Consider the following 27,524-nt stretch of genomic DNA (forward strand, 5'->3'; position numbering starts at 1 on the left):
GGTTGGTTTTCTTGTAGTGATTACATTGGAGCCTTCCAAGCCACCATATACAGTATTCTACAAGGACAAGGTCCAGCTGCGGCCCCATCCGGCTTTCCTGCCAAAGGTGGTATCACATTTCCATGTCAACCAGGATATCTTCCTCCCGGTGTTCTGTCCAAAGCAGTGGTGGGCAACCTGCGGCCCATCAGGGTAATCTGTTGGCAGGCTACGAGACAGTTTGTTTACATTGACCATCTGCAGGCATGGCCGCTCGCAGCTCCCAGTGGCTGTGGTTCTCAATTCCCAGCCAATGGGAGCTGCGGGCGGCTGTGCCTGCAGATGGTTGATGTAAACAAACTGTTTCATGGCCCATCAGTGGATTACCCTGACGGGCCGCAGGTTGCCCACCACTGGTCCAAAGCCTCACTCGACCAATTAGGAAAGGTGGCTGCACACTCTGGATGTCCAGCACGCCCTGACGTTCTACCTGGAGCACACCAAACCCTTCCGTGGGTCGATCCAGCTCTTTAGCGCGACAGTTGACAGGATGAAAGGTCTTCCGGTGTCCTCTCAAAAGATTTTGAATGTGATCACCCCTGCATCGGTACTTGTTACGAGCTGGTGCAGGCTGTGCCTCCACTGATAGTGAAGACTCACTCGACTTTGGCTGCCTTCCTAGCACATGTCCCTATCCAGGACACCTGCAGGGCCGTGACGTGGTCTTCAGTACACACATTCATGACACATTGCACCATCACCCAGTAAGCCAGAGATGATGCTGGATTTGGCAGAGCTGCGTTGCAATAAACACATCCATGAACTCCTACACGCCTCCTGTGGTACTGCTTGGGAGTCACCTACAATGGAATGGATGTGAGCAAGCACTCAAAGAAGAAAAGACAGTTACCTTTTCCGTAACTGGTGTTCTTCGAGATGTGTTGCTCATGTCCATTTTATGACCCACCCTTCTTCCCCACTGTTGGCATTTCCGGCAAGAAGAAATTGAGGGTTGGGGGAGCCGGCGGCGCCCCTTATATTGATGCATACATGCGCCACTCCAGAGGGCACCAGAGCCGGTCCCCTACAGGTACCACTGAGGGAAAAACTTCCGGCACCGTTACATGTGGTGAGCACACACACCTACAATGGAATGGACATAAGCAACGCATCTCGAAGAACACCAGTTATGAAAAGGTAACTGTCTTTTTCTGAGATGAGCAGATTAGACTTAGATATTTCTTCTTTACTAATTACTTCATTAGAGATTAAAAAGCATGATGGGCTATAAGAGAAAATTCAGATAAATACATTTATTTACATGTCTAACAAAATTACGAGCTAAATAGATACAGCATAAAATGTTAAAATAAGTACTAACCCATGTTTTCAAGAGTAATTACCAAAATATATTTCAGAAATAATACTTCAACAATAGCTAAACGTTTTTAAATGTAAAAGCTACTAAACACTCCGTCATTACATGAATACTTATTTCTTTACATAGATTTCAATGCTAGGAAATATTCTTATCAAGATTGCTCCATCTATATCCTATCATAATCAGCACTTGGAGCTGTTAACTTCCAATTTTTAGGTTATAACAACTCAGAGCAGATTTCAGCCCAAGCGTGGCTTTAGAGGCAGTGTAACCTAGTGGATGTATCACTGGACTGAGACTCAGAAACCCACCCTCAGTTCCAGGGTCTGCCACTGACTGACTAGCTATGTGGCCTTCAGCAGGTCACTTTACTTCTGTGTTTCAGTTTCCTCATCTGTAAAATGAAGATAATGATACTGACCTCCTTTGTTAAAGCTCTTGAGTTCTAAGGATGAAACACGGAATATAAGAAGCTTACATGATTATTGATACAAATATTTATCTGTTGAGAACCCCCACTAAAATATCCATTTTATGCTTTCCATCCTTGGTTGTCATGAAGTGGGTATATTGTCATCCAAATATTCCATGTCACCTTCTAGAGCACAGATTGTATGTTCAAAACAGAAAAACCCAAAGACCCCCTCAACCTAATTAAATGACGCCTATACAGATTTTAGGGAGAGTGTTTTATGTTCCTCGTAACTTTTAACGACTAACACTAAATATACCATGGATACTTTTGACTCCCTTAAGTTTTTAGTTCAGAGGTACAAGCAGAATTTTTTGGATGCTGTTTTTAATTTTAAAATTAGGTATGGACACTAATACAATGGTTAACCGTGATAGCCTTTTACTTTCATTTTTTAGAAATAATAGGGAAAAATGAGAAATTGTATCTGAACTATTTTGGACAATGTTTCTTCTTTGTTTTTCACTTTTTTAAAATTTATTTTTTATTTTATTTTATTTTATTGTATTGTATTTTATTTATAATCTATTTCCTGCAAGACTAATTCAAAAAGTGGACAGGTCGGATACATAGATAGTCCCTGATTTCAGACCCTATTGATTAGCTATCTTGGGCCTTTGTCTTTTTACACCGGATTTAAAAGAAAGTGACAGGAAGCTTAGAAATTTAATCAGTTGGGCTGTAACAGAGAAACAATGCAGTTATGCACTTTCTTGGCAGTGTGTAGTTATTTGAACTATTCTGCAAATGTAATTTATTTGTATATTGGTCAATAACTATAACGCAGCATCCAATAATGAGGGCAGCAGAGATTGAAGCCTGAATTTACTGCAGTGACATAGAAAGGTTAACCATTGAAAAAAGGTCTAGAAATTAACATTTTTTCAATAATTCTTTTTCCCTCTACTGAGGTTATCTCTTAATTCCAGCAGTTTTCTCTGTTTGATAAGCAGAGAGAGTACACATTTTGATTATTTAAGGGAAGGAGATGGTTATGCAGCTTTAAAAATTTCAACTGATATTGCATTCTGCTGATAAGAATGCAGCACAGAAGAGATTACATGAGGTAGAACTGGGAAGCAAATTGTATTTACAAAAGATAGGATGATGCTCCTAATAGGTGTTCAAAACAGACTCTTCACTCGCATATTCTGCTGAGCTTTACTAGAAATAACTTCATTTAAAAAAGGGACAAATATGATTGAAGGTAAAAGCATTCCCCTCTTACAAATACTTTTCTAAAGGGTTTACATTAAATTTTCTTGATGGGAGCATAGCAGTATTTGATGTTGTGTCTATATGAAGTGGTAATGTGGAAAATAAAAATATAAAAAGTGTACTTGATTGCCTCATGCTTCAACCACTTGAATTACTAGATCTATATCTGCAATTATGTCAGAATTGTTACAATATGATATTAATATAAATAATATACCTATCTCATAGAACTGGAAGGGACCTTGAAAGATCATCAAGTCCAGCCCCCTGCCTTCACTAGTAGGACCAAGTACTGATTTTGCCCTAGATCCCTAAATGGCCCCCTCAAGGATTGAACTCATAACCCTGGGTTTAGCAGGCCAATGCTCAAACCACTGAGCTATCCCACCCCCTGACAAAAACATTCTGATAATAACTGTCAGAAATATAATATGAGGATATATTTTCATCTTATTCCTGCTCTTAAATTTATTGAAATCACCAGAACATCTTTCTATCTGTGGTTGTTTTGTTTTTAATGCTACTAATGTATATTTAAGCAACCAGGGTCTGATGGAACACAGCCAGAGTTATTACAGTACACAGGTGACAGAGGTGTCATGTGCAATGTACTTTCTTGCATTATATGCCTGTCTGTTGTGAGGTATCTTATAAAGGTCAATGATAAAACACCAGTGTCAAATTCTTCAGTTCTGAATGAATGCTACTTCTAATTACTCTCCTTTTTTCTACAGATTTTGGAGTTAGTGAAAGGTATGCATTACCAGCTGGCCTGTCAGAAATACTTCCAGTTGACACAGGATGTAAGTACATATTTAATTTTTATTGTACACTAATCAGGGTGCCTTTGTCTCTAGAAAGGGCCCTGGAAATCATGCATGAAGCTCCAGAGGCTCTTTACAGTTATCACATCCATCATTGGTTGTCAAATCTTGTTAATTTTAATGAGTTAATTAGTATAAGCCTTTTTGCTATGTATTTAAGCATGATTTTTGTATAAAATATTTTATACACTGTGACAGACCCAGACCAGTGGGGTACAGGAGTCTGGTAGAGGGCAAATATACTGGTCACTGGATGAGTAGTTTTCTGTTCCCTGAGTGACCAGAGCAGGGGCTGCACTAGAGTAATCAGGAACCTGCTAGAACCAGTTAAGGCAGGCAGGCTAATTAGGACACCTGGAGCCAATTAAGAAGAAGCTTCTAGAATCAATTAAGGCAGGCTAATCAGGGCACCTGGGTTTTAAAAAGGAGCTCACTTCAGTTTGTGGTGGGAGTGTGAGGAGCTGGGAGCAAGAGGCGCAAGGAGCTGAGAGGGTGTGCTGCTGGAGGACTGAGGAGCACAAGCGTTATCAGACACCAGGAGGAAGGTCCTGTGGTGAGAATAAGGAAGGTGTTTGGAGGAGGCCATGGGGAAGTAGCCCAGGGAGTTGTAGCTGTCATGCAGCTGTCACAGGCGGCACTATAGACAGCTGCAGTCCACAGGGCCCTGGGCTGGAACCCGGAGTAGAGGGCGGGGCCGGGTTCCCCCCAAACTTCCCAATTGACCTGGTCTGTGGGTTCTCCCAGAGGGGAAGGTCTCTGGGCTGTTCCCCAACCCACATGGTGAATCTCTGAGGCAAGAAAATCCGCCAATAAGCGCAGGACCCACCAAGATAGAGGAGGAACTTTGTCACAACACATACATATCACTTATGTAATATAGATATATAAAAATAGAAATGAACAACAAGATGTAGCAAAACAAAGCAGGGGGGTTGAGGGATAGCTCAGTGGTTTGAGCATTGGCCTGCTAAACCCAGGGTTGTGAGTTCAATCCTTGAGGAGGCCAATTAGGGTTCTGAGGCAAAATCAGTACTTGGTCCTGCTAGTGAAGGCAGGGGGCTGGACTCAATGACCTTTCAGGGTCCCTTCCAGTTCTATGAGAGAGGTATATTTCCATATATTTAAAAGGCTTGTTTCTGAAAAGTCAGCATTTTTGAACATTATCACAAGCACTAAAGTTGTCAGTTCTCCTTTTTTTAAAGAAAAAAGCCTAATGAAATTTGTAGTGGATGCAACTAAAACTCTAACCACCAGTGAAAATTCGTTTTAGCCTTTTGTTTTTTAAGATATTTCATCACATATAAACATATTTGGTATCTTTAATTTATGGTGACTAATCATTTGACGACTTCCTACCTAATTTTCTTTCTCAGCTTGGTGAGTTTTTAATTATTTTTTTAAGTATGTGGTTAGTTTTTGACTTAAGACAAATTGAAAACATTGACGATGAGAGAATTTTCTATTTGCTTAGTTCATCTCCTATAATTACAGAATTTTATTATAAAGAATATGAAAAAAAGTTTAAAAAATGGAAACTGTCTATTTTATGTGCTTATAAGGCACCAATCACCGTAGGACCTCAGTCTTTTAATGTATTTATATTATCAGGTAGGGTCATACTATTATCCTCCATTTTACATATGGGGAACTGAGGTACAGAGAAGCTTGGTGGCAGAACAGGCCTTAAACCCAGGTGTCTCAGGTCCTACGATAGTACCCATCCTTCCTCTCCAGGACAAAGATGTCATTCAAATACAGTAAAAGCTTTGTTATCCAGCATGTTGAAGGAATGGGGAGTGCCACTAAGTAAAAAATTCCTGTTTACTAAGAGGGAGGGAGGGAGGGAGTTTGCGTGTGGGAGGGGGGTCAGAGTTGGGGGTTGGGGTGCAGGGCACGGGCTCTGGGAGGGAGTTTTGGTGCGGGAGGGGCCTCGGGGTAGGGAGCTGGGGCATACGAGGGGGTGCAGGCTGCCAGATTCGGGTGGCGCTCAACTCGGGTGGCTCTACGCAAGCGGCGATGTGTCCCTGCTGTTCCTAGGTGGAGGCACAGCTAGGTGGCTCTGCACACTGCCCCCGCCCTGCCCTGCCCCAAGTGCTGGCTCCGCAGCTCCCATTGGCCAAGACCCATGGCCAATGGGAGCTGTAGGGACGGCACCTGTGGGTGGAGGCCACCGCACCTCCGCCTAGGAGCAGCAGGGACATGTCCCTGCTTGTGGGGAGCCGCCCAAGGTGAGCGCCGCCCAGATCTGGCGCACCCCGACCCCCTGCCCCAAGCCCCTTCCCGCACCCTCTCCCACATCTGAACCCCTCGTGGCCGTTCCCCGCCTAGGAGCAGCAGGGAGATGTCGCCGCTTCCAGGGAGCCACGCAGAGCCAGGTAGGGAGTCTACCAGCCCTGTGCCAACCAGACTATAAACCGGACTTTCAATGAAGATCAAAAATGCTGGCTTATAGAGCTTTCCGGTTGGTAAAGTGCCGGATAACACAGCTTTTACTGTACGAAGCATATTTCACTTCACTGAGACCAAACCAGAATCAGTGGCATGGAGCCAGAAGTAAGTTTTTCAAATCCTCCTCTCCTCTCCCCAAGGTCTGGAACCCATCTTCCCACAGTTTACAGAGTAAGCAGAAAATTTCACTGGAGCCTTCTGACTCTCATAGGAAGATGTTCTACTCCCAGCCAGCACACAGGCAAAGTTGATTCTGAGATGGTTGAGAATGCTGCAAAACATACTCCCTTCCCAAAGGTGTTTACATACAGGACTTCAGCTGCCATGAAAGGTGCCAGTTCTTGTGACCTTTCTGATACCAATGAGTCATTTGTCTCCACTGGTTCCAGCTCACTCCTCATTCTGTACAGTCAGTGCCCCCTCAACCTGGACTCAGCATCAGGGAGCATGGGGTAAAGTGATTCAGATCACCTTGCCTGGGAGATGGATCTGTCTCTCTTCCCCTCTGAGCCTCCTGGGGTCCCACAGGAGGTCATAAAGTGGCTACAGTTTTCCCTAGGGAGACAGTAGACTCCTTTCAGTCTCCCTAGTAATGTGTGCTCTCTCTCTCACAGGGTCCCACTCCTCTTCTTTCAAGGGTTTGGCCCAGGGTATAATGAAGGATATTGCTCACAATTAGCTGTTGAAGGGGCAGCACAAAGGCTTAAAATCTCTCGTGGGAGAATCTCCTCTCTAGATCTTCTATTGAAAAGGAGGAATTTCTAAAATTGGGGCTTTGAGCGAGATACATCAGACTCTCAACTAAGCTTTCCAGAATTATTAATGAATGGGGGTCTAATTTCACAGGTGCTTATGTTTTTAGAAAATGAAACACACATACAAAATTGCACCCTGAAAAGTTGAAGAAAAGTAATTCTTAGTTTGAAGGTGTAATTAAGATAATTCCTAGTTTGAAGTAATTCCTAGTTTGAAGATGTAATTAAGGTGGAATGGGAATTCTATATGAAGATCTACTAATACCTAAGGGCTTAAGTCTTCATTAATGTGGCTAAGGTTAAGCTTGTTGCAGTCTCCTTAGTAAAGGGCAGCTGAGAGAGTATTCCCACAAACACACACAGAGGAGGAGAATAACATGATCCCTCAGGCTAAACTTGGATACAGCAGCCTCAGCCCTGAGGCTGCAGTCTCATTGTGCAGATTTATGCTCAATTTGTAGGCCCTTATCAGCGTGAAAAACAAGTAAACCAAAACATACATAAAATCTACTTTAAACCTGAAGTGTTTTCAGATCTGATGCTTCACCTGACTCTGATTTGCTGTACATTCAAAAATTCCAAAGCCTTGCACCAGGAGCAATTATGGCTCCACTTGAAGAAACACGAATTGCCAGCTAACCTCTAATATCCTTCCAAATACTGTTGGTAATCTCTTTGGAGAGCACAGAGACACAGCAGTTACTGAGGCTTTAGACAAGGGAATAAGTCCCTTCCTCCTTCCAGTGAGAGAATTTTCAGCAGGTGTTCGCTTTTAAGCTACTGCTGCTCCAGAGTAGAGATTACACATTTAGAGGAGACCTCGCTGCATTTCCTGAGAGTTCGAAGATCAAGGCTGGAGTTCTTTGGACAACAATCCAGCTCTAAAAGCTTCTTTTTACTTGACTTTCTCGAGTTTTCTATGGCATATGTTATGCAGAAGGTCAAACTAGATGATCACAGTGGTTCCTCCTGATCTTAGTATCTGTGAAAGTCTGGGCTGATCCCCTTCCCCACCCCCATCCTCCCCACCCCCGGCATGTTTCAGGGTGGAAATCAACCACCTCAGAAAATGGGTGTTTCAGTATAACTCACGTGTTGTCCCAGGACAAGTTACAAATTCACCAACACATCAACAAGACTGTTGTACCTATGAAGTAGCCCATCTCCTATTGTTTCATGTTCTCTGTATATATATATCTTCCTACTGTATTTTCCACTGCATGCATCCGATGAAGTGGGTTTTAGCCCATGAAAGCTTATGCTCAAATAAATTTGTTAGTCTCTAAGGTGCCACAAGTACTCCTGTTCTTTTTGCGGATACAGACTAACACGGCTGCTACTCTGAAACCTGTGATGATGGAGAGGCTCCCTTTGGCCCACTTCAGGAGCCAAGTCAGGAGAATCCCCCATGTACAATGGTCTCTGGCTGTATCTAGCGCTCCTTTGACTTCAGCTCAGCACTCCCCTTGAAAGGGAAAGGCTCTAGAAACCTACTCTAAAAGTCCCAAGAAGTGCAGCTCTGACTCCTCTCATAAAAATCCACTTTGAAAAGACCTCACTCTCCAAGTAGGTCAATAGCCTTGGAAGCTTCAACCTCAAGGCTCATTACTGTAGAGTCTAAGGGCTCCTCCAGTACTGACGGGGATGGGAAAGCCCATGGCTCTAAGAAAAAGCATGGCTCCACAAAGACTTCAGTACCCTCTGGAAGAAATGAATAGAACAAACTCAAAAGAGCAGCACCATTTGACATAGCTCCTCTTCTGGTACCTCCCCTAATGAGCTCTTCAGTACCACATAAGACTAAGCCTCTTTCTATGTCAGCACCTACTTTGGAAAGCTCAAAAACCTCAGTACTGTCCAGTAGGAACAAGCAGACTGTCCCATCAGTACCGCAGCTTTACTCAGTGCCGCAAGGCTTTAGGTACCCGAAGGATTGATCTGTGACTGCTGAACCAAAGTCTCCACGGCTTGCAAGTACCGAATGCCTCTTGGCACCAAGAAAGAAGCACTTGGTCTCTGTATCCCCACACATCACTGGTATCGCCTGATTCACCCTTTTGGCTGGAGTTCCTCCATTAGAGGAGGAAGAGAATGATCGATATCTGTCCAGGGTTCTCTGACTTATCCATACAAGAACCCTTTTCCTTGAAGAGACAGGGAGGACTTCAGAGGAACACATTATGCTTGATAGAAACAACCTTGGATACCACACCCTCCTCCATATGGTTCTCAATGCCCATATTGGGATCCCTGGACAAAACTGTCGGTAACTGTAGTGACAGATGTACCCCTGTTGGTGTGAGTGGCATACCTCAGTTCTCATACAGTAGGGGGCAAATGATCACCTCAAGAAACTAGTCTTTGCAAGAACCTATTGGAGCTGAGGGCAGTCAGAAATGCCTGCCTTCATTTTCTGCCTCTCGTCAGGGACAAGTCTATCAGAGTAATGACAGACAATGTGACTTGCATGTTTTATATTAATCATCAGGGAGGCATGAGATTCCTCTTTGTGTGCCAAAGCAATAAAGTTATGAAACTGATGCATAAAACATCACATATGAATTTCAGCAATTTCTCTTCCTGGCATGCAAAATGTCACAGCTAATATTCTCAAAAGATATTTTTCTCAAGGCTACAAATGGGAGTTGAACTCCCAGATTCTCGATGGCATAGTTCAGATTTGGGGCTTTCCAGAACTGGACTGCTTCAGCACAGCCACAAACAAAAAGTATAATCTGTTATGTTCAAGAGGGGATCTAGGTTGCAATTAGTTGGGGGATGCCTTCCTCCTACCTTGGATGAAGAAGCTGTTCTACGCATTTCCCCCAATACCTCTCATACTCAGGGTGGTGAACAAAATCAGACAGGACAAGATCCAGATTATCCTAATAGTCCCGACGTGGTTGAGACAAGCATGGTTTCCTTATCTGTTTCACTTGTCTTGCTAGACAGAGAAATATATCTTCCCATCACTCCTCAACTTCTCTCCCAAGGTGGTGGTTGATTGATGCATCCCAATCTAGGAATGCTCTGTCTTGAGGCATGGCTCTTCGATGATTCATGGGGTTAGTGTCAGCCTGTTCTGCAGAAATACAACAGATATTACTAAATAGCTTGAAAGATTCTACTGGAAATACCTTCAGAAGTGGAGAAGATTTGATCACTGGTGTGAACTCCAGGAAATCGTTCTTGAATCTTCCTTGCTTCATGTGTTCTAGATTACCTGTTGCAATTAAACAAAACAGGATTGTCAAACAGTTCCCTCGAGGTTCATTTGGTTGCTATAAGAACTTTTCATTCCACAATTGAGGGTTTGCTCATCCTACAACTTTAAGTTTCATTAAAGGTCAAGGGGACCTTTTCCTGCATAAAGACCCCACTCCAGTTTGAGATTTCAGTTTAGTTCTCAAATGTCTCATGAAACCTCCTTTTGAACCAATGGCAACATGCTCATTACTGAACTTGTCTATGAACACAGCTTTCTTGGTAGCCATTACATCTTCCCAAAGAGTCGGAGAAAGTGAGGCCTTAATGTCAGACCCTCTTCACAGTATTCTACAAGGACTGGGTTTCCTTACATCCGCAACTCAAGTTCCTGCCTAAGATGTGGTCTGAGTTGAATCTGAATTAGATTATTTATTTACCTGTTTTCTTTCTGAAACCACATAATTCTAACTTGGGGACTTCTTTCCATACTCTAGATGCCAGAAGGGCATTAGCCTGGATAGAACTAAAGCGTTTCAAAAGCCTCCTAGACTGTTTTGACTGTACACAGATTTAAGGGATCTGCTATTTCTACGCAATGACTGTCAATTACTGGAAGTCATTGTATGTTATAGTGCTGTCCACATCAGTGGCTTTAATTAAAAATGTCCCAGCATCTGAGATCTGCAGAGCCACTACAGGATCCTCAGTATTTACCTTCTCCAGGCACTATGCCCTGGTCAGTGTTTCTTGATTTGATGTGGCAGTTAGCAGTGTAGTTCTTTCTTCACTTCTGGACTTGATTCTGAAGCTTCCTCCTCCCTACAGGGATACTGCTTGGGAGTCACCTGAAGTGGAGCACCTACAAGAACGCTACTCAAAGATGAGAGAGACTTACTCACCTTGTACAGTAATTGTAATTCTTCTAAATATGTGTCCTTAGGTGTGCTCCACTATCCACCTCCTTTACCTCTGCTTTGGGGTTTCCTTGTGGGATTCAGAAATGGAGAAGGAACTGAGGGCAGTTCACTCATGCAGCCTGACCTAGTTTAGGTGTAGGGTGCATGCACAGGTCAAACAGACACTACTAATGAAAATCTCCAGTTGTAGGTGTATGGGGCTTATGCACACCTGAATTGGAGCACCCACAGGGGGACATATCTCGAGGGACTAGTTATTGCACAGGATGAGTAATATCTTTTTCTGGAGAGTTCTTCCTGAGAGGCAGTCCTAATCCAGAGCAAAGATCTAGTCTGCCCCCAATGCCATGCAGATGAGGAACGCTTGTGACATTTTCCAGGGATACTCAGGGTTGTGAGGCACCTTGCTATTCCCTGCCATTAACATGAGGAAACATTGTCTGTGCCTGCCCGGAGTCTACTCCCTGACATCACCAGCCACAGGCAACACAAGCACTCCCCTCCCAGCCTATGCAGGCTCTGCTGTCCCTCTGCAGGTAAGTGATAGGCACACTCCAACTCCCAGCACTCTGAAGTTCCAGCCCCTGTTCCACTAGACACTCCCTGTAGCCAGAGTCTTTCCCCGTTGCCTCCCCATTGCCAGAGCCTTTCATAGCCGCACTTAGCTGCACACTACATTGAGTATGGACGCAGCCTGCCTTTCACTGCAGCATGTAGATACACGTGTCCTAGACACAGCCTTGGGTGTAGACAAGACCTAAGATTTGTTTATAGTGAAAACAAGTCAAAGTTAGTTTAACAAAGAACAGGGACTTGAGAAGAACAAGTGGTTATATATAAAATAAAATCATAACATGCTCTTTAGAGCCTGAACTTAACTATCGAGACATTCTCCTGTCTAATAAAAGTTAGCTTTTCTCCCAAAATTAAACAGCCAGACTAGGTGTGATCCTCCATTCATAAGACAAGCCAGTTGGCAGCTTGTCCTCTGCATGAAGATACTTGCATGTGCCTTTGCACCCCAAATGTAGTTCCAAACATCCATTGGATTCACTTGTAAGCAGAATCCCCCTTACTGCTTCTTTACTCCTGTATAGAATCTCCCCTGGAGACTTTCCAATCACTTGATTAGCATTTTGCTTAGACTGTAAATTGGCATTTATTGTGCAGTATACAATACTCAATTTACGTATAGTCAGACAGGTAGATAAGGGTCTCTTGCCTGAAAGAAACTTCTTTATCATCTTCTGGTGACCCCCAACTCTCAGATCTTAAGCGCATAATTTTTAGTATATATGCATAACTCCTTAAATATTATCCGTACATACATTTTTCAGTAGTTGTGATGATCTGTGTGACACAAAAGCTTTCAGTAGGGACCTTATGTGACATTCTTTGATGAACATTTATGGTAGAGACCAGACTCAGGGGATCCCTGCAACCCTATGCACCCCTGTGCCCTCTGCCAGTGGGTTCCAAGAAATCCCTGGGTCATAATGCCCCACTGCAAAGCCTGACTGACATGTATGTCTTCTTATTCCATGTATGAAGTCACCAGATTTTATTGCTGTTCTAGTCAGCAGCATCAGGAAAGAAACTGATTTTGGTAGTTACATGGGTTTAATGTTTTAGTCTACTGGGATATGAAGCCCATGTGGGTGGCTTAAATTTTTTGTTAATTAGATAATTTTGTTTTGTAACATTAATGGATTAAATTCTTATTGCATTGCTAAAAGAATGGCTTAATGAGTCCTGAATTGGCTGTTCACCAAGTTGCTACTTTGAAATATCTTTTCTTCTTTAATGGCCTGTGAAAAGGGATTAAATGACTTAATTCTATAAAGTTCCAAGCACTGCTAGACAATACTAATACTTCATAATCCTGTAGTGGTATGAATTTTGTACAGTGTGCTAGGGCTCGATTTAGATTATCTGACATCTCACTGATCAGTAGCCAAGCTAAATTGGTGTTTGTTAGACGAGACAAGACAGCACAGCACAGAAAGGAAAAGGTTAATACATTGCCAATCTGGAGAACAGGCTTGCAAGCGTCCCTGTGTTCCAAGTTTCTCTTTCTCTCAAAGCTAAGCTTTTAAACCCTGCTTGTTAATACTATTTTACTTTCCCGTGACATTTTGTGGTTGATTACATACTTACATTATCCAATCATACATTAATGTCACACCCCTGGCTTTATTTTAGTGTCTGCACCTATAATATAGAAAGTTTACCAGGGAGGTAATTATTTAAATGGATATATTGGCTGTCTGTCACCTTAGGTCTCTTAAATTTTTTTGTGGTCTGTGACAAATTAGTGCATGTCTACATATGTCTATATTAGTCTGCAGATTCCATTCTGTTTTGTGAATGCCATTTTCATTGTAAATTGTACTGCACCTTTACTTTTCCTTTTTTAACTTCAATAATGGACTAGAACAGCAGTTCTCAACTGGGGGTCTGCGACCCCCCCAGGGGTCTGCAAGCCCTTTCAAGGGGGCCGCAGGGCTGAAGCCCCGATCCCTGGCATCCCCGTGGGGCTGAAGCCCCCAATTCCTGGCACCATCCACAGGGCTGAAGCCTGGAGCCCTGAACCTTGGTGCTCCCTGTGGGGCAGAAGCCCTGAGCCCATGGGAAGAGTTGGGGACATGGAGGGCATTGCCCACCCCAAACTGCAACACAAGTGCATGGCAGTCCGGGGGACAGCTCCACACCTCCCCCTTCCCCACCCTCAGCCAGGTCGGAGGCAGGAAGCCAGAGCCAGGCAGTGCAGAGCAGCTGCTGCTCTGGCTGGTGCCATGGAGCAGGCAGCGGCAGCATTCCCTCCACTCCTGCTGGTGCCCCAGGTTGAAGCTGTTCCTCAGCTCCCAGCCCCTTTGTTCCCACAGAGGCAGCCAGTAAGAGCCCCCCGGGGTGGGAAGACCCGGCTCCATGGCTGGCAGACCCCTCCGGGAACAGGGACTGCAGGGGAGTCCTCCCAGCACACAGCTCCTAATACCTCTCTCCCTGCACCCTGAGCTACCCCCTGCCTGCAAACTGCCCCAGCTACCCTCCTCCCTGCAACCTGAGCTACCCCCCCCCGCCTGCACAAAGCCCCAGCTACCCACCTCCCTGCTCCTACAGCCACCCCGTGTGCACACAACCCCAGCTACCCACCTCCCTGCACCCTGAGCTCCCCCCTGCCTGCACATAGCCCCTAACCACCTTTCTCCCTGCACCCACAGCCACTCCCTGTGTGCACACAGGCCCAGCTACTCCCTCCTTGCACCTTGAGCTACCCCCTGTCTGCACACAGCCTCTAGCTACCCCCTCGCACCCTAACCTGTTTTCAAACTTTTTGAGCTAAGCCCCCCACATCTGAGTTATAATTGTTGATTGCAGGCCACACCACACCCCCCAATCCAGACAGACTGGGTGACCTGCTGAGGTGGGGCAGGAGGTGGAGGTGGCACTTCCTCCCTGGACCCCGCCATGTGGAGGTGGCTCGAGCCCCACTCGTCCCTGCCTCCCACCCCCAATAGAAGTCAAACTATACCTATGTCCAAGGCCCCCGCCCCAAAACCCCTCCCCCGCCCCCCACTGGGCCTTAGAGTTTTTATAGCATGTCGAGGGGGGCCTCAGAGAGAAAAAGTTTGAGAACCCCTGAACTAGAATATCTAAGAGGTGTTAGAAGAGACTGTGCGCCCTACGGAAGGACCATAGAACAATGACGTGGCTGCTACATAGGGGAAACAGCTTTCCTAGTATAGACTTAAGGTGGGCTGTAACCAAGCAAGAAATCCCCTGACAAGGGACTCGAAGCCACTCAGGGTGTCATCTGACATGGAGATCTGGAATTTGATTAAAAAGGTCAAGTTCTGCTCTTAGCAGGGACTCTCACTGACCAGAACAAAAAGGCAAGAATGGGCAGGAGGGTGCTGAGACACCAAAAGGACTGACCAAAACCCAATGGGCTCTCAAAGTGGTGGACTCAAGTAATGTGGAACACTAGATACATCACACACACTTCATGTTTTGCTTTAGTCTGATTTTCTCTCACTATTCTTACTATTGTTTTTACTACAGTCTTGGTGGTATTAGTTTGAGAATTCTATGCAGACTATCCTGAAGAGGAGGATCAACTTCCAACATCTAACAAGAGGCTGATGGAAGGGAGGATGGAGCAGTTTAGGATTCCACCCAATCCTCAGCTCCCCCATTTTCCCTGTTCCTCTTTCTGGGAAGACTGTCAAAGAGTCAGAGTAGGGAAATAGACAGGTGTCAGGTTTCTTGTGATATCATTATGTCTCTGAGGTCCTTAGTTACACCATTCAAATTACTTTTGACTTGCCTCATCTGAGATCTCATCCATAAAGATATTTACACAAATGCACTCCATATTTTCAACCCCAGACATTAAAAACCTATGAATCAGGGTGCCCCCCCAACTCATAAGATTTGTTTATAATCATCAGATATTTTAAAAATAATCGATTATGGGTTCTTTTTATTTGACGTCTAGTTGTTGAGCCATTAGGGTACACTTGGGGAACATTTCAAACTTTTCTCAGCAACCCTGGGGGTGAGAAACTTACCTTTTAAATGAAAGCTGAAATTATCATGCAATCACCAGAATCTGGGAGCCGGAGCTTTAAGATAGCCAGCCAATATTGCAAGACTCATGATAAATCATGAGAGTTGGCAACACTAGGCCATTATTTCTTATGAAATCTCCGGTGCATGTATCTAAAATCTATTCGGGATTGTATTCCCTTCCTTGGATAAATAGTTTGTAGTTCCTATTTCTTTCCTATATCACTTTACAAGATAGGAGTCTGAAGATGTAAACCCACAATAGTTTTCTCACAGCCCCAATTTATATATTATATATATTCCCTCTCCAAAGCTGTGTACTCTTTGTTCTAGCCTAAGGGCCATGCTTTTGCAGCTTACTGTTTGCAGAAGTCCAGCTTACTATTTATCTCTAATGAGAGTCTTTATATTTTCTTATCATTTCTTCATTTTAATTCTACTGTGTTGCAAACAGACTGAAAAAGTATTGCCAAAGGCCTAAAACAAGGGAAAGTACAATTTAGGCAAGTAAGAGTCAAGTTGTATGCCCCCAGACAACAGGGGAAGCTGTAGCTGGTCTGAGACATCAGGCACAGGAGAACCGAGCCTATTAAGGGAAGGGTGACAGAGGAGCTGAATAGGATTGGAGCAAAGAGAACTGAGCTGCCTCAGACTAAGACAATAAGAAGGGGGTTAATAGATCATTAGAGCTCAGCTGCCACTCAGAGTATGGGAATAGGCCTATTCAATGTCAGCCACAAAAGTAACGGATGGATACCAGGCAGAAGTGAACACTTTTAGTCATTAGAGGCAAAGCTGTACAAAAATCAGATATATGCATCCAAAAAAACAGTGTTCATAATATTTATTAATAGGGCTGACATCTGTAGGGGTCCTACATCTTGCCACCCTTCATCTGTATTCCTATCCATCATCTCATCCCCTGGCCACTGCCTCCATCCCCCTCTGCAGCTATATGCCCTCCAGCCCCACACCAAAGCTCTCTGTTCTTAGCCACAACCCCTCCACTGGCTCCCTCCCCATTTTTCCTCCCTTTCCCTTCCCCCCCCCATCATCTCCCCTTCATGCCTCCTCCCACTTCTGCTCCCCCTCACCCTCTGGCTCCTGCAAATACTCCCTTTTCTCATTAGTCATCCCTCTCTGCTCCAATCAGGTTGCTTCCTCATTTTCCTCCACAATGCCTGGAGTACCAACAGTGAGAATATTGAGAGCATAGATGAGACAGTCTTCTAGCTCTCAGTTTCTGTAACCAGTGGCTCCAGTAACCAGGAGAACAAATTTCAGAGAAAGTCCTACTCAGCACCTGTAGCCTAGGGATGGAACATGCCCAGAGAAGAAATAATCTTCAGAGAATTTAGCTGCCAGACTCTAACAAGCCTCCACTGAGCATGCTATCAATTTTTCAGAGGCTTGTAACTTGGCTAAATTTGGGCAGATTATTTGGATACTAGGATTTTTACTTGAATGTCAAATAAATTATTTCATAGTCTCATTTATGACTTACCATTTTAGACTGTTGTTGGCAGTGGCTTTTGATTCGTATTTAGCGCCCTATCAAATTCATGGTTGTGAAAAACGCGTCACGGACCATGAAATCTGGTCTTGCCTGTGAAATCTGGACTTTTGTATACCTTTACTCTGTACTGTAGAGGTCTCACAGAGGAGACCAGTGTTTCTCAAATGAGGGGTCTCAACATAAAAGAGGGTTTGGAGGTGGGGGTCGCAAGGCTATTGTAGGGGGGTTGCAGTATTGCCACCTTTACTTCTGCGCTGCCTTCAGAGCTGGGTGGTTGGAGAGCGGCGGAGGCTGGCTGGCTGCCCAGCTCTGAAGGCAGCGCCACAGTCAGCAGCAGTGCAAAAGTAAAGGTGGCAAAACCATACCATGACATCTTTATTTCTGTGCTGCTGCTGGCAGTGGTGCTGCCTTCGGAAATGGGCTCCCAGCCAACAGCCATAGAAGTTCCTGCAGCCGGGGGAGGTTCCTGAAGGTGAGTCTGCCCTGGGAGTGGCCCCTGCAGGGGAAGAGGAAGTCCCGTCCCTCACCAGTCCAGCCAGGACCAGCAGCTGGAGGCCAATATACAGTAGGAGCCCTCAGCCAGGGCGCCCCCAGCCCTGCCCTTCCCTGGCTCCATGAGAAAAAATGAGAAACCGTGGCAAAGTAGTCCCAAATAGAAAAAGCAGATTGCAAAGAAATGCCTTTACACAGTCACGACAGAAATAATATTTAATTCAAACACTGGGAGAAGCATATTTTCTTACCGAAGAAATTAGAGGTCTGAGCTGCATGTGGACAAGTAGTAATAATTTTAAAGAAAAACCACACTGATATCAACTATTAATTATTGATAGATTATAGGCAGCCTGTCATAGTGACAGTAGTCTAAAAATGATTGTTGCTTTGAAATCAGATTGCATTCCAGAGCAGTTTAAATAAACATATTTTAAGGCCCCAATTTTAGCATGTAGATAAATAATAAAGTGGCTAACACATCTTTAACAATAATTAAATTAGATTAATTAATGCCTACATAATTTGCACGAGCGATGCTTCTTCGGCAATTGGTACTACAACAGTTTATTTCTAAATTAGTGTGTCTTTTTTGAAAAATGTTATTCTTGAGTACCTGTAAATATTTACTATTCTTGTCTGATTTTTAAATAAAATCTTTGTGAGTATAACTGTTTAGTGAACTTTCTAATATAGAACATTTTAGATCTGTATAGTTAGAGTACATGATGTTAAGAATGTAAGCAAAAATATATTTTATTATGATTATAGAGATAACTGTCATCTTTGTTATAACTTGCCAGATATTGATGTTTTAATATTACTACATTTCTAATTTTATTTAACCACCTCGGTTCCCTACTTTATTTGGAAAATGAATGTCCGTATCCTCTTGCTTATTTAAAGCAGGGAGGGTGGAGAATGTACGTTTGCTTTTCATTGTCCTTTGTGATCAAATCTCATTTAAGTGAAAGATTTTGAAAATGAGCCACAGCTAATTGATACCATTTGCTGTAGAACTATGATTGTTCCATATGGCTTTTTTTTTTTTTGGTAATACCAGCTGCCTTGTTATCAGCTGTCATTGGAAACTGCTTGATTAAAACCTAAAGATCCCTGAGGTGCAAAACTATTGCCTCACTTCCTTTCAAAACCACATTTGCTACAGTAGAAATATGAGACCAATGTTTGCGTGAAGGTCAATGTGAGGAAAATATGTTGAATTCAAGGAAATGTTTGATATAATCTATTAGATGAAATAAACAGATTTGTTTAAAGTAAAATGCCTTTGAGTCTGGATCAATATAGATTATAAGCTCAACTTTTCTTTACAGTACATCATGTACAGTTTTATTTTTCCTTATATGCTGAATTAATTGCATCTGTAAATGAAACTGATAAACTTGCTGAAGAAATTCAATTTCAGTCTATTACTGGTTGGTTAACTTCTGAAGACACAAAGAACCTTTAAGGAAGAATTATTGATACAATTTTTAAAAGTTTCAAATGACTAGGTTACTGACAAAATAAATATTTTTCTTAAAGTAACACAAACAGTCTGACTAAACACACAAAGCAAGGAAATATAAATATGTGCTCCTGTTTTTTTATTAGTGGATCAAACAAGCCATTAATTTCTCATATTAATTTTTGTGCCATCAGAGCAGTATATTATTATGTAGAAAAATCCTTGTGGAAATTTATTTTTTGGGAAATAGACTGAGAAGAAGCAGTAAAAAAGTAATAGAGTGTAAGTGCAGAATTTCCTTAAAGCAGACTTCCAAACTGCGGCTGATGAAGTTCTAGAAAGACTCAGCAATACCCTTCAACTTTAAAATGGGAGAGAAGTTTGTAGAGATAACCCTTAAGATTTACAAAGCTAACTACAAGTTTCAGTTGAATTTAATGGGTGTTGTGTGAGTAAATCACAAAGTCATCTTTGAAAATCTCAGTCTACGCATCTCATCTTGCAGCTTCATTTTGATACAAGCAGATACTTCGTAGATTGTTCTAATTCTTTATAAAAGGAGAAAAATGAGTTACTATCCAGAAAAACAAACTGAGATTCTAAGGATAAAATAGGAAGGCTAGTAAAGAGATTTGGGTTGAGTGGCCTTCAATATGATGAGACACACAGCTCCATAGTTCTTTCTTCAGACCCTTCTTGTATAGGCTGGCTAAAATTCACCCGCATAATACAGAGATGAAATTTAACAAATGGGGAAAATAGCCAGAAGAAATATTAATCAGACCTCCAAATTAGGGGAGAGGTGGGTATGTCCCCTACTTTTTTCCTAAGATTTTCAACCTGACAGTCATATTGGAGTCCCAATTGCTCCTACATACTGAGGCTGTTGCACTTGCTAAGACTTCTTTTCATCATATATTTGGCAAGGAGGTTGTGACCTTTTCTTTTTTATGTAGGACCTCACTGCAGTTATCCCTGCTTTTGTCATATTGTGGCTAGATTATTATAATACAATCTAATTTAAAACCTTTCAAAACTTGGAACTAGTACAGAATGTGACTGTGTACTTATTCAGCAATGTTTCATGCAAAGAGCACATTACATCAGTGTTACATGATTGCATTGGCTTTGAGTTAACTTATAGATGAGCTGTAAAGTGTTGATTTTGACCTATAAAGTCCTAAATAATTTTTTCTCATATGATATTGTGGCATTTGCCTCAGCATCCTCTTCCTAGTACAAAAAGGGAGGATATTGGCAGCCAAGAATTCCCAGTTGGTGGCTCTTAGCTTTAGAATTTGGCCTCCTACCTTGGTTAACCAGATCCCAAAGTTGATGACCTTTTTAACTGTTCTCCCTAGTTTTCCTGTGGCTTGTGGGAAGATGATGGTGGGGTGAAGGGTGAATGTTGGGGAAAACTTGACTAAGTGCTCCTTTTAAAAGACTATCTGGCTTTTTTGGTAGATGTTTCAAGCTTGTAAGCACCTGAAGAGAGGGATAGGGGTTATAAGTGAGGTTGTGAAATGGGTACGCCTGAGTAGCTTGCTTTTAAGACTATGAAAGGCCCATAGAGGAAGATTATTTTTAATGTTTTGGTATGTTTGATAACTGTTTAACTTTTTTTCAGATTGTGTAACTGACCAGAGAATTAATAAGAGCAATCAGAAACCAAAATACATAATTATAGTAGTTGAATGAAGAGACATGCCTGACTTTAAGAAGCAATTAAAAATAAAATAGAATGCACATTATAGTAGTTTCTCTTCCTTCTTCCAACTAATCAGAAGTCCATGTGCTGTTTGATGTGGGACAGGGGCCCATTGGGATTCCTTGGAGCTGGATCACACATGTCCTTGCAGCTTAGCCCCAGTGCCAGTAGAGCAAAGACAAGATCAGGCCATTGGCCTTCTGCCTAAGCCTGCTGCCTTGTTGAATATAAATCATGTCGGTGGTCAACATCAATAAGGGCTGCTGTGAGAGTACGGACAGCGTGGATCTACTGTTTTACCCATGGCCTCACATTTGTATTGACAGCCAATCCTGATTTGTTTCATGAAACTTTGTCCTTATTGCTGTTCCCCTCTGGCCCATTCACCCTAGACTAGTCTGGAGCCCACCCACCCAAAATTGGAAAAAAATGGATGTAAAGAGTAGGATGGGTTCACCAGGTGAAGTTGTAACAACCTGTGTAGTTTCCACACTTATGTTACTTTGCATGTTTTATTTACATTCATTTGTAGTTCCTCTAACATTACAAGAAAGACAATGTTAAAATAATATATTTAATAATAATATTAAAACAATCATGTTTAATTCCTAAAATATAGGAGAAGGAGGTTTGTGTTGCAATTAGATCCTTGGCATGATAGTATTGAATCAGACAGGTATCAGCAAAGTGATTTCCCTCCACCTCCATTTTCTTAAACAAAAGCTAAACTAGTTAAATGACTAATGCTACTGAATGAGTTCATCTAATCTAAAATTCATCTTTTGAAATACCGTGTAATAATTCCTTTTCCTTTCCTTCTGTGTACAGGTTGATGATATTGGGTTTTCTTTGAATCATCCCAATCAATATTTCGCAGAGAGTCAGAAGCTACTAAGTGGTGGTAGAGAAGTGAAGAAAGAACCAAGTGAACCTGAAAGCTCCCAGCAAAAACTGAGTAGTCGGAAAAGTACAAATTCATGTTCCATTCCCATTTCTTCAAACACAGAAGCAGATACAGAACTGGAGGGACTGGATGCATATTTCACTGAAGACTGAGAAGCTTTGTTGTTTATTTTTCTCCACTTCGTTACTTCCCTATAATTTTAGCAACATTTTCCCTCATAGTAAGAGAGTAAGCACCTGGCTTTCTGGAGAGCTTGGGCCTGTAAGGCTCCAAGTTGGCTGATGAAAGGAAAGAAGAGATACATAAATTGTAATTATATCCAGTACTTTTCCTTGTAGATAGAGCACACCGGTCCCATAGTGCAGTCAATTTCTAACTGCTTGGGGCATGGGAACCAAAAATTAGTTCCTAAATTTGAATGATATTGCAGTTTCTGTGAGTTGTTTCTGTGCTCATAAGCATTTTGTGTGTAACCCATCTTTCTTTATACTCCACATTTTTAAATAGCTTTCTCTTCACTGTTTTTCTTAATAAACATATATTGAAATGTAAAAATTTGTGATATTTTCTTGTTCAATTATACTTCTAGAGTGATGCAAGCTGCCTAAATCATATTTACAGATATATCTTTTTTTAAGAAATGTTATTTCTTGGGACATGGGGAATACCTCCAATTAGTAGTATTTATTTACAGTCTATGATTTGGTGGTTAAGGACTCAGATCATTAGAAAAATTCGGATCTTTCTATCTAAAGTATGCATATGATCTTCATTACCATCTGAGCAACTTACAGTCTTTTAGAGTTGTATTCTCACAGCTGTACTTTGACAAACTGGGAGTACAATTATCCCAGTTTCATAGATATGGAACTGTGGCACAAAGACTAAGAACGAGATTTTTAAAGGTATTTGGGTACTGTTTCAGTCAGTGGTGCAAAGCCTAAGTGATTTAGGTGGTTAAATCTCATTTTCAAAAGTTGCATAGGCATTAAGAAGCCTCAGTCTCATTAACTTTCAATCAGACTTAGCCTTCTAAATGCCTATGTAATTTCTGAAAACCAGACTTAGCTGTGCAAGTCACTTGGCCTTGCAACACTGAGGGCTGGTCTACACTAATGCTGTAAGTTGATCTAAGTTACGCTAGTTCAGTTACGTAAATTACGTAACTGAAGTAGACCTAACTTAGGTCAACTTACAGCAATAGCTACACCATGCTGTGTCGATGGGAGACACTCTCCCGTTGACATAGCTTCTGCCTCTCAAGGAGGTGGAGTACAGATGTCGACGGGAGAGCGCTCTTCCATCAACTTAGTGCGTCTTCACCAAACCCGCTAAATCGAGTTCCAGCAGTTCCAATTTAGCCAGTAGTGTAGACATGGCCTGAGTGGAGCAACACATAAGTCGCAAAAATAGGTCTGATACTAATAATTAGATAAATAAGATAGAAATGAAGATTTTGTATTTCAGTAGTACCTGGAGACCCTGTTGGTTTAGGCACTGTACATACACCTAGTAAGAGAGAGTCTCTGTGCTGAAGAGCTTACAGTCTATATAGACAACTTCCTGGTGAGGAAGTTGTAGTGTCACTGTTTTATAGATGGACACAGAGAGATTAAGTGGCTTGCTTAAGGTTGCAGGAAGTGTGTGAAAGAGCTGGGGATTGAACCCAGGTCTCTTTTGTGCCAGTCAAGGTATAGAAATGATGTTGATGTGTTTATCATAATTTGTGACTGAGTAAATACATTTCTGTTATATAGTTCCAATGGTAATTGAGGAGTTGCACACTTCACACGTGCTGTACGTTTACTGTGAAATCTTTCATGTTAAGAAGGACCTGCTTTGTTCTCTTAGTTCGTTCTCTCTCATTAGTTGCACGCATACAAAATGGGAAATGACTGCCTAGGAAGGAGTACTGCAGAAAGGGATCTGGGGGTCATAGTGGACCACAAGCTAAATATGAGTCAACAGTGTAATACTGTTGCAAAAAAAAGCGAACATCATTCCGGGAGGTATTAGCAGGAGTGTTGTAAGCAAGATACGAGAAGTAATTCTTCCGCTCTACTCTAGGCTGATTAGGCCTCAGCTGGAGTATTGTGTCCAGTTCTGGGTGCCACATTTCAGGAAGGATGTGGACAAATTGGAGAGAATCCAGAGAAGAGCAACAAAAATGATTAAAGGTCTAGAAAACATGACCTATGAGGGAAGACTGAAAAAATTGGGTTTGTTTAATCTGGAAAAGAGAAGACTGAGAGGGGACACAATAACAGTTTTCAAGTATGTCAAAGGTTGTTACAAGGAGGAAGGAGAAAAATTGTTTTTCTTAACCTCTGAGGATAGGACAAGAAACAATGGGCTTAAATTGCAGCAAGGGAGGTTTAGGTTGGACATTAGGAAAAACTTCCTAACTGTCACGGCGGTTAAGCACTGGAATAAATTGCATAGTGAGGATGTGGAATCTCCATCATTGGAGATTTTTAAGAGCAGGTTAGACAAACACCTGTCAGGGATGGTCTAGATAATACTTAGTCCTGCCATGAGTGCAGGGGACTGGACTAGATGACCTCTCAAGATCCCTTCCAGTTTTATGGTTCTATGATTACTCAGGTGGATCAGAATAGTAACATTCTTGAAAAAAAATGAGATTACTGGGTACAAGTAATGTTACTAGCAAGATACTGGAATTAATGCCTTTTTGTTGCTCTTTTGGAGGCTAGAGAAGACCTACTTCACAGATATTGACAATTTTGATTTTTCTTTGAAAGCAGAGTATTTTGAATTGGATGGCGTACAAAGTGCCTAATAAAGAAGACTTCTTTCACACATTTGGACACAGAAGAATTTATGGTTTTGAGATCTTTAAACTTCTATTGTCTTGTAACCTCACAGAGAAAGAGAGGCTGTGATATTATACATACCATTAGAGATGGAAAAGGCAAAGACAACAAGAGTAGGTGAATAAACTGGCAAGTGGAGCTGGTTAAATCTTCTGACATGTTTAGTAGAAATTCTTCGATACTTTTTAGGTATTCCTCCCCTCCCTTCCCTCCCCCCCGCCCCTTTGCCCTAATCACAGTTTCTTCCTTTGGAACATCTAATTGAAAAATACATAAAAGAATCCTGGAAAATATTTTCTGTAAACTTTTTACTGCTATTTATAAATTATATTATGAAGTCAAATATAAGGATTCTGAGGTACCAGATGACTCTAAGATGAGCTTTCAGCAGTGAAAAAATATTTTATTCATTTAAAATTTTTAAGAACTTTGGGGATTTAAACTATTTTTCCTAATACAGAGGGACTTTACAGATATTTTGTTTATTATAGTCTTCTTTTACTGTTATACAGTGACTGCAAAGTGTACTTTGCAAGTCAACTTTTCTGGTACTTTGCAACCTTTAAAAAATCACTTCTGGGTTTTAAGCTTGAAAGATAAAATGAGCTAATTTTAAACTTCCTATTTGGGGTAGTGTATACCATTTGCAAATTTAATCAAGGTCTTCCACAGACATCAGTTTAACATTACATTTAAGTGCCCATTTAAAGAGAGAATTTGACAGCAGCTCTGAATGCTAGACTCAGTCTGAGGACATCCTTGCAGCCGGAAGAAAAAGAATTGAGAAGCTTCAAACTACTGTTATAATTAGTTCAATTTGCTAGGTTTCTTTTGTAATGTTGGGGATAGAATATAACAGATGAGTATAGAATGCTTTCTGTGACTTGTCTACCATTGGTGTATGCAAACATGGAGCTATTCTGTTGGTGAACATGGTAGGCTTGAATAATTTGACAACTGTTTTCCTCTGGGAAAGACAATATATTGGTCTGAAGATAAATTGAGAGAATGGCTTAGTCTCCATTTTACTTTTTTGTGGGGAGGAAGTTAGGGGAATTTGTCTTTGCAGTGCATTTTCTCCCTCTTCAATGAAAAAATAAATGCTAGAGAAATAGAGATCTTTTGCACTAAAAGATCATGGAGTTTAAAGTTTTAATCTATTGCAATGTTGGTTAAAAATGTTAAATTGTTTCTTGCTTTGAAAGGGATTTCATATACTCCAAAGCTTGCATTATTCCTGTGTAGAGTCAAAATGAATTGGCATTTATTTAAATAGAAAGGTTTACTTTTTCTGGAAGCTTTTATCTTAAAAAGACTGAAATCTGTCCCCTACCTAGATACTGCCATTTCCTCTTCAGGATTTAAGAAATTGCTCATGGGGAAAAAGCCAGAAAGCGTGTGCCCTTTAAAACATATTTCAATCCTTCTACACTGAAATTTTTTTTTAAAGAGTTCCCAGTTTTCTGAAACCTTTCTCGGTATAAACATTTTGTCATTTGATTTGATCAAGGTAATAAACGTTCAGAATGGTGAACTGATTTGAAGTCTTCTCCTCTTTTGAGCAAATTATTTGAACTTCATAAGACTTTTGCCATTGCAGATAAACTTAATATAGTCAGTGCATTATAACCTCCTTCTCCAACTTTGTTACAAAAATAAATAGTGCTCAATGTGAGATAACTCATTTACTTTTAATTATATTCTTCCTTCACTTCAGTGCTGGTTTTACTTTCAGCAGGCATCTCTTTGTTCTCATATCTATTGCTGTCAGTACCTTCCCTACATCCTTCCTTCCCTCTGATAATTCTCCATTTTCCTTGTTTCTCCTTCCCCTCCATTTTCCTTCCTCAGACTCAATCTAATTTTCTTTTTTGCACATTCTGCTGTTGTATGTATGGCCCATGCACAATGGCTGGAAATTTTTACCTCAGTGGTATCCATCAGGGTGGCTCAATCGTTCTTTGCTGCTGCATGCCACTAGCGCCAGTATAAAGCACTCAGCCAAACCCCACACCCCCTCAGTTTTTTCTTAGCACCTGGGACAGTCACTGGAACTGCTCTTTCACAGGTCCTCAGTGGACTTTCTTCTGTATATTATAAATAGTTTTAGTAAAGTTATTAGTTAAGTAGTTAGATTTTAGTTTTTATCAGTTTTTCAGCTGATCCCTTGTTCCGAGAAATGCCTCGGTCACCTGGCTTCCAGCCCTGCGTTTCCTGCAATAAGGCTATGCCCCTGAGTGACCCACACTCCAGTTGCTTGAAGTGCTTGGAGGAAGCTTATATGGGGGACTGTTGCTAAATCTCCAAGGACTTTAAGCCTCGCACGAAAAGGGATTAGGAGGCCAGGCTAAAGTTTCTGCTCATGGAGGCCTCCATCTGAGCCAGAGCAGTCAGGCTCAGCACTGAGTGCCTCAGCGTCGGTAAGGAGTGCTCCTCCTACCATCGCAGAGTCCTGGCACCAATCACCATCCCCAGTGCCTAGAAAAAAGCATAACAAACAGACTGATGAAAGGGAGGCAATCACCGGCACGGGGATCAGAGTAGGTGCAGTCTAAAGCTACGCACTCCTGTGCTGCAGAAGCCAGCACTGTTGACTCTGGCACCTATGCAAGTACTGTCGAGTCCGGAACCAGAAGAGGCTTCCATATCGGCAGCACCACGCTGTATCAATACTATCTTGGTACTGACCACACCAGAGGCATTTGCAGCTGCCAGGGATCGCCTCTCGCTGTTGGTACCGGTATCGCTGGCAGTACAAGAGTCATTGTTATCGGCAGGCATGGGGGAACTGGCTGGACTGTTACAAAGCTCGGTGTCATGTCAGCCTCACGG

The 27,524-nt window shown here is 42.1% G+C and overlaps 1 protein-coding gene across 1 annotated transcript in view; it reads left to right on the forward strand.

Moving 5' to 3' along the window:
* The window catches only part of PRIM2 (DNA primase subunit 2), a 271,941-nt gene extending 249,875 nt beyond the window's left edge, over nucleotides 1–22,066 (forward strand). Inside the window, exons 13-14 of the mRNA XM_065401622.1 lie at nucleotides 3,785–3,853; nucleotides 21,783–22,066. Of these exons, the coding sequence (XP_065257694.1) occupies nucleotides 3,785–3,853; nucleotides 21,783–22,010 (297 nt within the window). The 3' untranslated portion in view covers nucleotides 22,011–22,066. The remainder of the gene's footprint in view (nucleotides 1–3,784; nucleotides 3,854–21,782) is intronic.
* The last annotated feature ends 5,458 nt before the right edge of the window (nucleotides 22,067–27,524 follow it).

Source organism: Emys orbicularis, chromosome 3 (assembly GCF_028017835.1).
Source record: "Emys orbicularis isolate rEmyOrb1 chromosome 3, rEmyOrb1.hap1, whole genome shotgun sequence".
Taxonomy (NCBI): Eukaryota; Metazoa; Chordata; order Testudines; family Emydidae; genus Emys; species Emys orbicularis.